General features: G+C 42.4%; 2 protein-coding genes across 6 annotated transcripts; both read left to right on the top strand.

Annotated features, from left to right (window-relative positions):
• Positions 1–570: 570 nt before the first annotated feature.
• On the top strand, positions 571–7871 carry LOC134179685 (collagen alpha-2(XI) chain-like). The gene is made up of 8 exons (XM_062646619.1): positions 571–689; positions 745–817; positions 899–1039; positions 1103–1183; positions 2120–2218; positions 6851–6972; positions 7028–7121; positions 7181–7871. The coding sequence occupies exons 1-8, from the start codon at positions 571–573 to the stop codon at positions 7703–7705; spliced, it is 1254 nt and encodes a 417-aa protein (XP_062502603.1). The 3' UTR covers positions 7706–7871.
• Positions 7872–8211: 340 nt separating this feature from the next.
• On the top strand, positions 8212–14846 carry LOC134179424 (collagen alpha-1(V) chain-like). Of its 5 annotated transcripts, XM_062646313.1 has the most exons (12): positions 8212–8310; positions 8381–8540; positions 9960–10102; positions 10159–10262; positions 10358–10489; positions 10626–10679; positions 10757–10879; positions 10957–11028; positions 11122–11220; positions 13658–13779; positions 13841–13925; positions 13985–14846. In XM_062646313.1, exons 4-12 carry the CDS (start codon positions 10194–10196, stop codon positions 14507–14509), a joined length of 1281 nt encoding a protein of 426 aa, XP_062502297.1. In that variant the 5' UTR covers positions 8212–8310; positions 8381–8540; positions 9960–10102; positions 10159–10193; the 3' UTR covers positions 14510–14846. The 5 variants fall into 5 exon arrangements, with proteins under 5 accessions (XP_062502297.1, XP_062502299.1, XP_062502295.1 ...); XM_062646315.1 differs by lacking the exon at positions 9960–10102; XM_062646311.1 differs by having other exon boundaries at positions 9960–10262.
• Positions 14847–15661: the final 815 nt, after the last annotated feature.

Below are 15661 nucleotides of genomic sequence, written 5' to 3'. Positions count from 1 at the left end.
TCAGATATTAGCTATATGTTTTAATGGGTAACTTCGGTAGACACGAGTTTGATTGTTGGGTGTGTAATGCATACTATTGTATTACGTACTAGCAATGATATCATGTGTGGAGCATGTGAAGGTACATGTGTGTTTCACGTGGATGGAAGCTGTTGTGGTAATTCAGTTGATGCTCATCTTGCATTGTGATTTGTCGATTACTAATTGAGACTGCGAACTTCCTGAACATTTCTGTGTAATCTCGTTCTGACTGGGTGTGGGTGTCAGTCTATTGTATTGAAGTAACAACAGGTTACTGCGCATTTCAGCTCTTTGTTCTCTACGAGATGGCAGCACATTTTGTTGTGGAAATTGTGCTGTTATTTTCATGGCTTCAAGTGATCTTTTGTGTTGAGGTAGCATCCAAAACTTCTCTAGCAAATAGTTTGATTGAAAAGTGCAGTCAAACACAAGAGTAATTGCTGCTAAGTGTGTTTTTGTTGTATATTTTAGAAATTGTCAGCATTCTCTTGTGATCCAGCTGTTCTTACTGGTCCTTGAGGTCTTCCTGGTCCTGTGGGTCAGAGAGGCATGCCTGGGGTACCAGGAACACAAGGCTTGTCAGGCTTACAAGGTTTACCAGGAGCATTTGGAAAGACGGGAGATCCAGTGAGTTTATGTGAATTAAACAAAGTCTGTAAAGTAGAGCAGCAGATGGTTGTTTGTGGTGTTGACAGATTTGATCTAATGTAAAATGTATTGTAGGGTTTTGTCGGTGTACAAGGTCTTCCTGGTCGTGTTGGCCCAGCAGGTCAGAAGGGGTCAATTGGATTGCAAGGTGAGAAGGTGAGATGATAATTCACTTAATTTTTTAGTTATACTGTATTTAGACAAACTCAATTTAAATGTTTTGTGTTAGGGTGTACCTGGAGTGAGAGGCAAGGCTGGACCAAAAGGAGAAAAAGGCAACATTGGATTGCGAGGTTTTGTTGGATTGAAAGGAGAACAAGGTGACGTAGGACAAAAAGGTGAAAATGGAGTAAAAGGAGAAGTTGGTCATGTAAGAAGACATGATGTTGATAATATTTGTTGATTGATATTGAGTAATGAATTTTATTTGCAGAGAGGAGATCAAGGTATTCAAGGTCCAGTGGGTCCAAGAGGTTTACAAGGAGTTAGAGGATTTCCTGGATACAAAGGAGAGGTAAGTTTAGTTTACTGTTTATTACCAGAGGCCCAGATATCTGGGGTTAAGGGTATTTAAGTCGTCTGACTGCGACCGTATTTATACTCGATCAGCGTAGATGCAAATGAAACTATTCCGACCAATAGACGAGAAGTGGTGTCATCATAAGCCTCCACCTCTTTTTGTTTGGTAGATGGTAACAAGAATCGGCCATCCGCCGTCTATCCTGTACATGGTGTTTAGTCTTTTGCTTTACATAAGAGTTTAGCACATAGAAACAACGTCTATAGTCTACATTTGCATGTGCTTGTTTTTCGTACCAACAACCAGGCGTCTAGAGAGCGAATGTACCGGATTCAGTCGCCATGCGGTACGTGTAGCAGTACCCAACTTGTAACATTTGCTTGTTCCACAGTGTTTCTTCATAGTGATTCTGCAGTCTGACAGCCTGACTTTTTGGTGTGTGTTGCTGAGCAGCCGCGGTTTTGCTGCAAAAATCACTATAGTGTCGTCTTCAACAGAAATTTGGCGGTCCATGGGAATTTGCAAAGGGGAACATGCATTGTCCATGACAGTGGGTCTGTTTGTCGGATGACGCGACTGACTTGTAAGTACTCAAGTCTGGAGACGCTTTGCACCTTTGTTTAGCTAAACGAATGCATTGGAAACCTTAGCTGAGACGAGTGGGTTGAGCTAAAACCTCAGTATTCAAAACATTCTCACGTGACAGGATATATGATTACATACACTGGCCGAGGGTTTAGCACTGTAATGTGCTTCTCTACTCATTAATGTTTGTATTGCTGTTGTTTGGAACTGAAAGCAGGGGGGATTTGTGGGCGAGTGAATGTGGATGGATAGTTTTACTTGAGACAAAGTCTTGTTTCTTGAAATGGCAAAATTGCAAGTAACATCCAATAGAAATACTTATTACCATATTTGTTTGTGTTTTAGAAAGGTTCACAAGGTTTGCAAGGCATTCCTGGATTAACTCCACTTTCTGAAATAAAGAAACTTGAACGTTTGGTGACAAAATTATACAATGAACTGAAGGTATGTTTTGTTTGTATAAAGCAAATGTGTATGAACTGTCTAGTACAATCTGTTGTCTAATGTATGTCTAATTACCAGAATTGTAGGTCATATGTAACTCGCATGTGATTATGTTTTGTAGCGTGAATGCTAGTGAATGTCTATTAGATGTATAGCAGTGAGAATGTGTGCAGTAAACATGTTGTGAGTTGATAGATACTATATCACTATACTTTGTGGTGACAAATGCCATTGGTGTTGGGACTGTGGGCAGCAAATATAGAAATATAAGATAAATTTTATTTTAACAGAATTGAATTGCAGTAAGGCCAGCACTGATAGTGATAATATTGTAGCAAAAGGCCAACTACTTGACACAACGATAAAACACAACTGCCCAAAGCCGGTAAAAAATGACACAAAGTCATGAGGTTCGCAACACACTAGCTAATTAGTGAGGTGTACAAATTATACGACTTTCGTCCGCTACACCACTTCCCCCAGAACCGAGATGTAACGCAGTGGGACCTTAACTTGACGACCTGAACAGGTGCTCTGCGGTTGAATGCCGTTAGAGGTTTTGTTCCGAGGTACATAATCAGGCGAAGATGGTGGATGCTTAGGCGGTCGTCCACGACATCTGGGCTCAGCTACTTTGACGGGATGTTCCAGGTCCATGTGAGCTGGCGTGAGTCGGTCTACTGTGATTATTTCGCTCTTGCCTCCAATGTCTACTTGGAAGGTTTTGGGGCCAGGATGTATGACTTTGAAAGGGCCTTCATAGGGCAGTTGGAGAGGAGTGCGATGAGCATCACGACGAATGAAAACAAACTTGGCCTGCAGCAGATTGTGGGGAACAGACGTAGCTGCGGTGCCGTGCTGAGATGTCGGAACTGGGATGAGTGAGCGTACTTGGTCGCGCAGTTGACGGAGATGTAAACTGGTGTCAGAGAGTGTGTCAGCAAAGCCAGGGATAAATTCTCCAGGCACTGTAAGAGTGGAGCCATACACCATTTTTGCTGAGGAACACCCCAAGTCTTCTTTAGGTGCTGTTCTAATTCCCAGAAGTACCCAAGGTAGCTCCCGCACCCAGTTGGGGCCAGTGAGGCATGCTCGCAAGGCAGACTTCAAGTGGCGATGAAACCTTTCTACCAGGCCGTTCGACTGAGGGTGGTAGGCTGTTGTATGGTGAAGTTGTGTACCTAGCAACTGAGAAATAGATGTCCAAAGTTGTGAAGTGAACTGTGGCCCTCTGTCAGATGATATGTCAAGTGGTACGCCAAAACGAGCAATCCAGTGGAAGACTAGAGCTTGAGCGCAATTGGCGGAGTTGGTATTATTTAGAGGAATAGCTTCAGGCCAACGAGAGAAACGAGTAAGTAGTAAGTAGGTGAGTAAAACCATTGGAAGGTGGAAGTGGTCCTACGAGGTCCACATGGATGTGGTCGAACTGACGATGTGGGACACTGAACTTCTCCAGACGGGCCCTGATATGTGCTTGGACCTTGGAAGACTGGCAAGCAATTCACTGCTTGGCCCAGGTTCCTATCTGCTTTTGCAAGCCATTCCATACAAATTTGTTGGCTACAAGTTTTCTTGTAGTGCGCACAGAAGGGTGTGATAGACCATGGATCAGGTCAAAAACTTGGCGTCTCCAACTGGCAGGTACGATCGGTCTAGGCCGGCCGGTTGACATATCACACAGCAGTGTAACACCCTGGGTTCCAAAAGGAATATCCTCTACTTGTAGACTCGACAACGTTGCTGTGCGATAGGCCTGTACTTCAGTATCTTGTTGTTGGGCTGTTGCCATGGCACCGTACTCAATTCCCAGTTGTACGTCCGCGATGGTGGCCCTCGACAACGTGTCTGCTACAGGATTGTCTTTTCCTTGTACATGTCGGATGTCAGTCGTGAATTCAGAAATGTATGAAAGTTGACGTTGCTGGCGGTTTGACCAAGGGTCTGACACTTTTGACATACAGAAAGTGAGGGGTTTGTGATCCATGAAGGCAATAAATTGTCGACCCTCTAGGAAGTAGCGAAAATGCCGTATTCCCAAGTATAGAGCGAGCAGTTCACGATCAAGAGCGCTGTACTTCTTTTCAGGTGGTCTTAGTTTCTTGCTGAAGAAAGCTAGGGGTATCCAGACACCGTCTACAAACTGTTGAAGAACAGCCCCTACTGCCAGGTCTGAAGCGTCAGTGGTGAGTGAAATCTGTGCATCCTGATGTGGGTGTGAAAGTAGAGTTGCGTCTGCCAAAGCTTTCTTAGTGTCGTGGAAAGCTTTCACCATGGTCTCATCCCAGGTCAGCGTCTTCAGTTTACCTGATAATGCCTCAAACAGTGGTAACATTGTATGAGCTGCGGCTGGAATGAACCTGCGGTAGAAATTGACCATACCCACAAATTCTTGCAGGCCCATGACTGTGGTTGGTTGGCCGAGTTGGGTGATGGCGTCTACTTTTTCAGGAAGTGGCATGATACCAGCACGAGTAATGCGATGGCCTAAGAAGTCCAGACTGTTACGTCCAAATTGACATTTGGAAACGTTGATCACCAGGCCGTGTTCTTGGAGTCTCTGGAACAGCAAGCAAAGGTGTTGCTTGTGAGTCTCAATGTCCTTACTGGCCACCAAGATGTCATCGATGTAGACAAAAACAAACTCTAAACCGTAACAGACAGTGTCCATCAGGCGTTGGAAAGCTTGAGCAGCGTTCTTCAGACCAAACGGCATTCTGAGAAATTCAAAAAGCCCAAACGGAGTGATGATAGCAGTTTTGGGAATGTCTTCAGTAGCCACAGGAATCTGGTGATAGCCTCGAACAAGGTCGACTTTAGAAAATACATTCATACCCTTGAGGTGAGAAGAGAAATCCTGCACGTGAGGCACTGGATATCTGTCTGAAACAGTAGCTTCATTGAGGCGCCTGTAGTCTCCACAGGGGCGCCAACCTCCTGAAGATTTTGGCACCATGTGCAATGGTGATGCCCAAGGACTGGACGATCTGCATATGATGCCCATGGATTCCATACTGCAGAATTCCGCCTTAGTAGCTACTAGTTTATCTGGAGGCAGGCGACGGGCACGAACATGAACTGGTGGACCTTTGGTAGTGATGAAATGCTCCACACCATGCTTGGTAGGTTGTTGGACAAAGTTAGGTGTCGTGATGGCTGGAAAGTCCGCCAGCAATATGTCATACTTGTCGGTAGAAGTTGAAATTGCATCAAGGTGAGGCGCAGGAGTTTTGGTCGAGGTCTGCATAAGTGGAGCAGAGTGGAAAGTTGCTGCATCCACAAGACGTTTTCCATTCATATCAACTAGTAGAGAGTTGGAGTGCAAGAAATCAGCTCCTAGCAGAGGACGAGTCACATCGGCGACTATAAAAGACCACTGATATCTGTTTGAAGCAAAATGAAAAGAGAGTTTGCGAGTTCCATACGTCCTGATTGAGCTACCGTTGGCTGCCAGTAGCGGTGGTCCTGGTTGCCTCGTACGCGTGTCCAATCCAGTAGCAGGAAGAACACTGACTTCTGCTTCAGTGTCAATGAGAAACTGCCTCTTGGAAACTGAGTCACGTAGGAAGAGGAGGCCACGATTATGGCCGGTCGCCTCGGCCACTAGCGACCGGCCTTGTCGTTTCCCGACCAGTTGCATGGTTGCTTGCATTGTCGAGCTGCCTCGCCGAAGATGCGATGGTAATAACACAAACGGTTAGAATCCGGGGTGTCGAAACCGGAAGTCCCAGACGTTGTCTGCTTCTGTCTTGTCCCGGACGTTGTCTGCTTTTGTCTCGTGGCAAGTGGTCTACGCTGTATGGCGCTCGCTGTAAATGGCTCCATATCGCGGCTTGACCAGAGAGCGTCGACCCGTCTTGCTAGTGCGCGGTGGTCTTCAATCTTTCCATCCACCAGCTGGATGCGAATGTCCTCGGGCAGACGCTCTAGAAAAAGTTGCTCAAAGAGTAGACACGGAATGTGGTCGCCGAGGAGCGCTAGCATCTCGTCCATCAGCGCAGAGGGTTTTGAGTCGCCTAGTAGGCGAAAGTGGAGCAAACGAGAAGCCCTCTCGTGTTTGCTTAAGCCGAATGTGTCAATTAGTCGGTCCTTTAGTGCTTTGTATTTGTCCTCATTTGGAGGGCGGCGAATGAGATCTAGAACCCTCGTTGCTGTCTCCTGGTCTAGGGCCGCAAGGACGTAGAAATACTTCATCTCGTCGGCTGTCACCCTGCGGAGTTCAAACTGAGCTTCGGCTTGTACAAACCAAACCTCCGACTGGGAAGTTGAGAAAGTTGGCAGCTTGAGCGACATCGCATGTTCTTCGTGTGCCATGAAACAACGTTCCTGGCTTCAGGGTCACCAATGTAGCAAAAGGCTAACTACTTGACACAACGAGAAAACACAACTGCCCAAAGCCGGTAAAAAAATGACACAAAAGTCACGAGGTTCACAACACACTAGCTAATTAGTGAGGTGTACAAATTATACGGTTTCTGTCCGCTACAATGTAATGTTTTAACAAAGATAATAGACATAATACAAACTATGCCATACAATTGATAAATTTAAATTTAATGTTTTATTTTGTTTTAATTTAAACAAAAAGACAAATTTAACTATCTGTATCACAATTTGTGTTGTACTCATTAGGTTCCCAGGGTTCCAGTTGGTGATGAAGCTGATACATGCAACATGAGCACATTAGGTTATTTGTTCTACCACAGTACTAATAGATCTTTGCTGTTGTGTGATTCTGAGCAGTGGGTTGAAATGTAAGTTGCTTTTATTGAATTCAAGGTTTAACACGTAAATTATTGTTTCTATTAGATGGTGGAAATCATACAAATCTTGTTCTGCTGTTGAACATAAGATCGACTCTGTTCAGTTTGTGCATAAAGTCAAGTCTCGTTCACTTGTAAAGGTATCCATGTTGGTAGTTATCACACTTTGTTATTTGCTGACTAAGAAATATTTGTTTAGGTTTATTGTGATTATTCTGTGATCTCTAGTGGGTGTGCACTTGTGTGGAAACACTCATATTTTCAAGTTGGAAATCCAACTGATGACATGCGTACTTTCAGTTCAGTCGATTGTCCATGTACTGATCTGTCTGATGGTTGGTGTAATGTGGGTAACAAGGATAATGTTGCTGGTAATGTTCAATTGACAGTTGCTTATCACGAAGGAGAAGTTGCGTATGCATATCGTGGTGATCGTAATTCTGAAGTGGGAAAGTCATGGCGTGGAGCAATACTCAACAATCCAGTCAAAATTACAGATCATTGTAATAGAGGGAATGGGATTCCTCCAGAGCCAAGTATTGTTTCATCTGGAATACCGGGATTGACATTTGACAAACAGAATCCTGGTGTATACACTGGTAACTGTGATACAGATACATACAAGAGTATGGGAGAATGTCGTTGGGCAAATTGTCAGTTACCTTCATCTATCTCATCCAAAACATATTCTGTACAAATGACAGTTGCTATATTTCTTTGTTGACTTTGCACACAGCACTGCATGGGTAGTTTGCATGTTGATCTTGTTTGCATTGCATGAAATGTAACATTTAGTATTGTGAACCTTGTGCTTTCTTGTCAGGACTTCACAGCATCATGTGCTTTGTTGTGTTTCTGATTTCCAACCATAAAAGTTTATTACATGCAAAATTGCAATAACAAATTGTTTTTGTATTGCGTTGTAGCTTACATGGTAAATGGTAATAGAATACTTGATATCTATTTTATTTGGGCAAGTATGAATAATTGAATAAAGTATGTAGTGAGGACAAATTAAAGTTTGTTAGGCATCTAAGTTTAATTTTGTAAGATTGCAACTGAACTTTGACCAACTGACAACTGCTTTCTTCTCTAGCAGTTGATAATCAGCTTCTTCCGATTTTGCTCTTTTAATAATCCATTCAAATTTAAGTTCTATTTCAATACAATCTATTTGAGTGAGACGGTATCCGCACAGAGCATGCGCATACGCTTAGACAACATGCCTATGACTGGTTACTTGTGACAGAGAAGATAGAGGCAGTCAGTGCCAAACTTCAGGACTTGCCGGACTTTCTAATGTCACGTAACACGTATGTGGACCAGATGGTGAGTATGCGTGTGTTGTCTGACCTGGCGGCAAATGAATGTGTAGGTTTATCCGGGTCTTGGCCTTTAGATGGTTGCCACTGGAAAATGCTTGCTGGTTGAGTTTGTCGTTTGTGCAAGCTACTGCTTACGCTGAAGTAGAGCAGAGTGGTTAGACTTGCCGAGGATTGAGAATCGGGGGAACGACGAGGCGGAGTGAGACTGCGAGGCCGAGTGAGACTGCGAGTCTGGTAGGTCTACAGTACAAGATAGAATTATTTATCTAAATTTCCATTTGATCAAATCAAGAACAGATTTCTCAACGTAATTAATTATTCAGTTTACTTATTTTGTTTTATGATTATGAAGTTAGAAATGTTTGTGTGTGTGTGTGTGTGTTTGTGTGTGTGTGTGTGTGTGTGTGTGTGTGTGTGTGTGTGTGTGTGTGTGTGTGTGTGTGTGTAAGTGCATGCATCCATATGCACATTAGCCTCGCTCCAGATACAGTGTCTATTGCAGCCTCGGATGTGCTTCCATCACCACTACGTCTGGTCCAGTATCGCCTCATGCGGTCATCGTTAATGATGTCCATAGGGACATTTTTAGTGTCAGTTACAAGTGTACTTTGTCGGCATAGTAGATTACAGGAAACGACCGTCTTCGCTAAGTAGCGTGCAGTACGTAGGCAGCAGTCCAATGCATTGCAGTAGAGGCATATGACGCATTGCAGCTTCAACTGAGAACCTGTGTACGCATTCAAAGGCGTATGATGCACTGCAAGTGCCATTTCTGATCTGCCATTTCACCGCTATGCTCTCTAACGTAGCTGCAATCTCTTACTAACGCTTGACAGAGGCCTAAAATTGCAATATCGACAAGTACAGAGGCTAGAACAACGTCAAAGGCCAATTGAAAGCTCAGTTTCTAGCTAATAACATTAGTATGACACGCGCTGAAGAATTTGATTACATACTTACTTCCGCCCAGAAAGGCTGTAGCAGACCAGATGTAGTGGTGATGGAAGCGCATCCGAGGCTGCAATCCACACTGCGTCTGGGGCGAGGCTACATGCACGTGCCTAAGAATGTGCACTTGAACATTGAGGTTTTAGAGATACTGTAGCTGAAGTTCTACAGAAGACTATTACGTACACAATATTTGACAGCAGCAAGTCTATTAAAACTGCATGGACAGCCATCACAAACTGACAAACATCAATGTGATCACGGAGCCTACAATGACTGAAAGCTGAAATGTATTTCTTTGTGATTATTTTTAGCTACACTTCAAATATTAATGGTGTAGGCTATTAAAACTGAACAACCAGTGATTGTCTTGCTTGTGGTGGTTTGGACGTTTATATATTTATATCAATTAATTATCTTCATAAACGTTTTGTTGTTGGAGCAACAAAGGCTAGAGGTTGATCATCAGTTGGTGCACACCTTTTGTGTTGATATCAACAATGACACTTGTGAAGTGTGACTTTGATATTTAATTTTGATTTAATATTTGAACTTTGAGCAAATGCTAAATACTGGAATGTTGGTGTGGTGAGTCTAATAATTATGTAAACAATCAGATATTAGCTATATGTTTTAATGGGTAACTTTGGTAGACACGAGTTTGATTGTTAGGTGTGTAATGCATACTATTGTATTACGTACTAGCATTGATGTCATGTGTGGAGCATGTGAAGGTACATGTGTGTTTCACGTGGATGGAAGCTGTTGTGGTAATTCAGTTGATGCTCATCTTGCATTGTGATTTGTCGATTACTAATTGAGACTGCGAACTTCCTGAACTTTTCTGTGTAATCTCGTTCTCACTGGTTGTGGGTGTCAGTCTATTGTATTGAATTATCAACAGGTTACTGCGCATTTCAGCTCTTTGTTCTCTACAAGATGGCAGCACATTTTGTTGTGGAAATTGTGCTGTTATTTTCATGGCTTCAAGTGATCTTTTGTGTTGAGGTAGCATCCAAACTTTTCTAGCAAATAGTTTGATTGAAAAGTGACCTCAACACTCAAGAGTAATTGTTTGCTAAGCGTTTTCTGTTGGATATTAGAAAGCATTGCCATATCAATCAGTTCTTACTGGTCCTCGAGGTCCCCCTGGTCCAGTTGGTCAGAGAGGCTTACCCGGACCACCAGGAAGGATGAGGGGCTTACCCGGACAACCAGGAAGGATGGGAGATCCAGTGAGTTTAGATGTATTAAATGGAGTCTTAGAATAAACTGTTTGTTTGTAAATTTTGCTTTGTCGTGTAACTGTAAAGCAGCAGGATGGCTGTTTTGTGTTGTAGAAAGATTGTGTCAAATGTAAATTTGTTGCAGGGTCCTGTCGGCCGACCAGGACAGAATGGGTCAATTGGGCTGCCAGGTGAAAAGGTGAGACAACAATGTTATAAATTTTAGAGATTGTACATGCATTTAGACAAACTCATCTTCATGTGTTTGGAATGAAGGGCAAGACTGGACGAAAGGGAGAAAAAGGCATAATTGGAGTGCAAGGTCCTGTTGGATTGAAAGGAGAACGAGGTGATGTAGGAGCAAAAGGCGAAAAAGGAGTAACAGGAGAAGTTGGTCGTGTAAGAAGACATAGTGTTGATAGCATCATTATGTAGTGATTGATTGAGTATTGAATAAGATCGAATTGTATTTGCAGAAAGGAGATCAAGGTATTCAAGGTCCAGTGAGTCCAAGAGGTTTACGAGGAGTCAGAGGATACAAAGGAGAGGTAGGTTTAAGTTTTTACGTTTTAATTAAATAGCAAAGTTGCAAGATAATATCCAATAGAAATACTTATTACCATATTTGTTTGTGTTTCTAGAAAGGTTCACAAGGTTTGGAAGGCATTCCTGGATTAACTCCACTTTCTGAAGTAAAGAGGCTTGAAAATTTGGTGACAAAATTATACAATGAACTGAAGGTATGTACATGTTTAGTACAATCTATTGTCTAATGCATTTGTAGGTACATCACATGTAACTTGTGCAAATGTTTACTGCTAGCAGAAATGCTCTCATAATAGACCATGTTTTCATAATGACTTATGTTTTGGGTGAATTAATGGATAATATACAAACCATACTTCAAAGTTTACACTTTACTTTGTTTTGTTGCATGTTTGGGTGTTTATTCCGCCGTTGCTAGGATTCTTTTTCTTGTTATATTACACTCCTACCATAGCAACTCAACCGCATGTTGTATATTGACCTGTGTGTTGTATATTAACCTGTGTGTTGTATATTGACCTGTGTGTTGTATATTGACCTGTGTGTTGTATATTGACCTGTGTGTTGTATATTGACCTGTGTGTTGTATATTGACCTGTGGTATTGACCTGTGGTCAATAAACGTATATTGACCGGTCAGAATCTGTATACTGCAAACCAACTAGCAATCAATACATGGGCATACCTATTTTAGATTACAAGCTTATTCTTTACCAATAATAATGTTCACAGTACTGCAGTTTGTAAAGACGCAGTCAGAAATGACAAATGGCGCCGGATTCTGTCTTCCCGTTTCAGACGGCTGTTCAACCTCGACTACTTTCAGCTCATCTGCCTGTTCCGTTGTCTCTCCGGACTCCTTGACTTTTGCGTCAGTGTAATCGGTGTGTCCATGGCCATTGTCCAAAACTTTGCACGCTGCCATTTGCTGCAATTCAGATGGCTCTTGATATTGTCTCAGTGCTTGCAAGGTTTTGTGGCTGGTTCTGCCTTGAATTACATGTTCAGGAACTCCCGCTTGAAACAGCCTTGTCGCTCTAGTAGCTCGAAAGAGCGTGGTTGGTTCGAACTGGAAGACCAGCTTCAGCTGTCATCACTTTCATCATTGTAGCCAACGTGTTATGACCGATTACTTGCTTTGAATACCAAATGAAGGAGTAGACGACAGAGGTTTATAATAGAAGGCTTCTCGAGAAAATCCTGCTGGCAACTTACTAAGATAGAGATCCAAAATTTTTACGTGGCAATGGTCACCGGCTTCTTCATTAGCGTATCTGATAAACCACAAACCACAAAATGCTATTACCTTACAGAAACACGTTGGAGCTTGACTATAATTTACCTTGTGACTTTTTGTTTGGATGCCGTAAATCACGTAGTCCACCACTATGATTTTTGGATCCGTGCTCAACATAAATGTAACAGACTTTTGACAATCCGTCTGTGGTTTGGCTGCATCTAGTCACCTGACTCCATTTGAGGCTTCTGTGCTCCGCACCACCTGGAAGAGCAAAGTTTATCCCATTATAAAAGACTACTGCCCTCAGTAGTTTTACAGGTGTGTCTAAGCCAATTACTCCCTTCTTCCATAGACTGTCTTCTTCTTCAGCAGTGAATACACTGGAACCCTTGCGGATTGTTCCTACTCCTTCTTGACGTAATTCTCGACAGACTTTATCAAGAGCATTGCGCAAACCTTCAAAACGATGGTCTGCCTTGTTGAAAAAAATTAAACGAATCGCTTCTGTGCTGAGCTTGAAGTACACGTTGTAGCCCACACACCAATTGTACGAGAGTTTTTGGAGGATACTTGTCACCGTTGGTCTTCCTCGCCTCCAGTAGGAAGCATATTAGCCACTCTTGCAAAAGTTGTGAATCCTTCGTTGAGAGAATGTCTGTGGGTACCTGCTCTTGTGGAGCATCCTTGTTTCGATTGCTTCTCCGTGCTTCAAATGTTTGCATCGTCCAACTGCTGCAGGCAGTCGTGTTCTTGCAAACCGTACCCTTGCTGTACTCCTGTACTTTGTTCGTACTCGTCTTTTCAGCAAATCTGCTGTCAAGGTGGCTAGTACTAGTGGTAACCTTTTTGGAACCAATGCGTCTCATCTTTGTTGGCGGCTGAAAGTCGTCGTCCTGGTCACTATTACGGTCTTCTTTCTGATCCGACATCACGCTGGCAAAACACGTGGATACTGTACTGTACTAATACTTTTGAGCACGTGGCCTTATGGGGCTGACGTGCACGTCAGCAACACTTCACAGCTGTCAAAATGTGGTTGTTTGACATAAAACTCTAGCTGTCATTGCAATACACAACCACTCTAATTCAACTTGAATAATCTATGAACTCTAATTACAGTAGGATGTTAAACATGCAACAAATAGGTTAACGCATGGTAGGGTCGACGATATCCAGTTTATTGACCGAGGTCTTGAGGGGCTTCCCGAGATAATTAGCCGAGGCGAAGCCAAGGCTAATTATCGAGGAGAAAGCCCCGAAAAGACCGAGGTCAATAAACTGGATATTGTCTCCCTACCATGCGTTAACATATATTTATTGTGAATTTAGACAAGACATATTTTATGATAATTAAGGTTTACTGTATCACGAATTTGTGTTGCACTCATTAGGTTCCCAGGGTTCCAGTCGGTGATGAAGCTGGTACATGCAACATGAGCACATCAGGTTATTTGTTCTACCACAATACTAATAAATCTTTGCTGTTTTGTGATTCTGAGAAGTGGGTTGAGATGTAAGTTGCTTTTATTGAATTCAACTTTTAACATGTAAAATTGAATGATTGTTTCTGTTAGGTGGAAACTATACATATCTTGTTCTGTAATTAAGATCACCTCTATTCAGTTTGTGCAGAGAGTCAAATCTCTCCCACCTGTGAAGGTATCCATGTTGGTAGTTATCACACTTTGTTATTTGCTGACTAAGAAATATTTGTGTAGGTTTATTGTGATTTTTCTGTGATCTCTAGTGGGTGTGCACTTGTGTGGAAACACTCATATTTTCAAGTTGGAAATCCAACTGATGACATGCGTACTTTCAGTTCAGTTGATCGTCCATGTACTGATCTGTCTGATGGTTGGTGTAATGTGGGTAACAAGGATAATGTTCCTGGTAATGTTCAATTGACAGTTGCTTATCATGAAGGAGAAGTTGTGTATGCATATCGTGGTGATCGTAATTCTGAACTGGGAAAGTCATGGCGTGGAGCAGTACTCAACAATCCAGTCAAAATTACAGATCATTGCGATCAAGGAAATGGGATTCCTCCAGAGCCAAATATTATTACATCTGGAATACCGGGATTGACATTTGACAAACTGAAGCCTGGTGTGTACGACCAAAACTGTGATACAGATACGTACAAAACTATGTATGACTGTCGTTGGGAGAATTGTCGATTACCTTCATCTATCTCATCCAAAACACAGCATGTACAAATGACAGTTGCTATATTTCTTTGCTGACTTTGCACACAGCACTTTATGGGGTAGTTGCATGTTGATCTTGTTTGCATTGTATGAAATGTAACATCTAGTATTGTAAACCTTGGTCTTTCTTGTCAGGACTTCACAGCATCATTTGCTTTTGTTGTGTTTCTGATTTCCAACCATAAAAGTTTATTACGTGAAAATTGCAAAAACAATTTGGTTTGTATTGCATTGTAGCTTACATTGTAATAGTAATAGACTATTTGATAGCCATTTTATTTGAGCAAGTAGAATAGAGTTTGAATAAAGTATGTAGTGAGGACAAATAAGTGATTGCAACCGAACTTTGACCAACTGGCAACTGCTTCCTTCTTTTATAAGCAATTTGTACACAAGATAATTAGCTTAAGCTTCTTCCGATTTGCTCTTCCAATCCATTCAATCCTGTGTTCTAGCTTCCTAAAATTAGTAAGACATGCTGCAGATCGGTTACACAGAAACGTGAGCATGCGCATGCGCATACCCTTAGACAAGCATGAGCCAACAACTAGCCTGATGTCAAATGTTGACAGAGAAGATAGCGGCAATCAGTCCAAACTTTGAATTGAGGACCTTCTAATGTCACATGATGCGTATGTCGAGCAGTATGTGTTGTCCGGCGTCAAAATGAAAGAGGCAATTGGTGAAAAATGCCTGCTGGTTGTGTTCATCGTTTGTGCAAGCTAATGCTTACGCTGAAATAGACAAGATAGAGTTATTTATCTATACTATTTCAATTTGATGGAATCAAGAACATTTTTCTCAACTTAATTATTTAAATTAAATTAAATTAGTTTTAGGATTATGTGTTTTTAAGTTGAAGTTAGAAATGAGAAATGTGTGTGTGTGTGTGTGTGTGTGTGTGTGTGTGTGTGTGTGTGTGTGTGTGTGTGTGTGTGTGTGTGTGTGTGTGTGAGTGTGTGTGTGTGTGTGTGTGTGTGTGTGTGTGTGTGTGTGTGTGTGTGTGTGTGTGTGTGTGTATGTGTGTGTGTGTGTGTGTGTGTGTGTGTGTGTGTGCATGCACGCTCGCTCGCGAGCACATCACTGCATGTGCATATGCATGTCTGTGTGTGTGTGTGTGTGTGTGTGCGTGTGTGCGTGTGTATGCACATGCACGCGTGTGTGTATGGTGATGCATATGCGTGTCAG

The sequence above is a fragment of the Corticium candelabrum genome, chromosome 5, assembly GCF_963422355.1.
Source record: "Corticium candelabrum chromosome 5, ooCorCand1.1, whole genome shotgun sequence".
Lineage (NCBI taxonomy): Eukaryota > Metazoa > Porifera > Homoscleromorpha > Homosclerophorida > Plakinidae > Corticium > Corticium candelabrum.
Note: the sequence above shows the minus strand (reverse complement) of the source record. Positions and strands in the feature narration are given on the sequence as shown.

Coding starts and splice junctions, on each gene's coding strand:
- LOC134179685 (XM_062646619.1), top strand. CDS start 571: ATGCCTGGGGTACCAGGAACACAAGGCTTGTCAGGCTTACAAGGTTTA. Junction 818..898: donor GGGGTCAATTGGATTGCAAG/GTGAGAAGGTGA, acceptor GTTTTGTGTTAG/GGTGTACCTGGAGTGAGAGG. Junction 1,184..2,119: donor TTCCTGGATACAAAGGAGAG/GTAAGTTTAGTT, acceptor TTTGTGTTTTAG/AAAGGTTCACAAGGTTTGCA.
- LOC134179424 (XM_062646315.1), top strand. CDS start 10,194: ATGGCAGCACATTTTGTTGTGGAAATTGTGCTGTTATTTTCATGGCTT. Junction 10,263..10,357: donor AAGTGATCTTTTGTGTTGAG/GTAGCATCCAAA, acceptor GTTGGATATTAG/AAAGCATTGCCATATCAATC. Junction 10,490..10,625: donor CAGGAAGGATGGGAGATCCA/GTGAGTTTAGAT, acceptor AATTTGTTGCAG/GGTCCTGTCGGCCGACCAGG.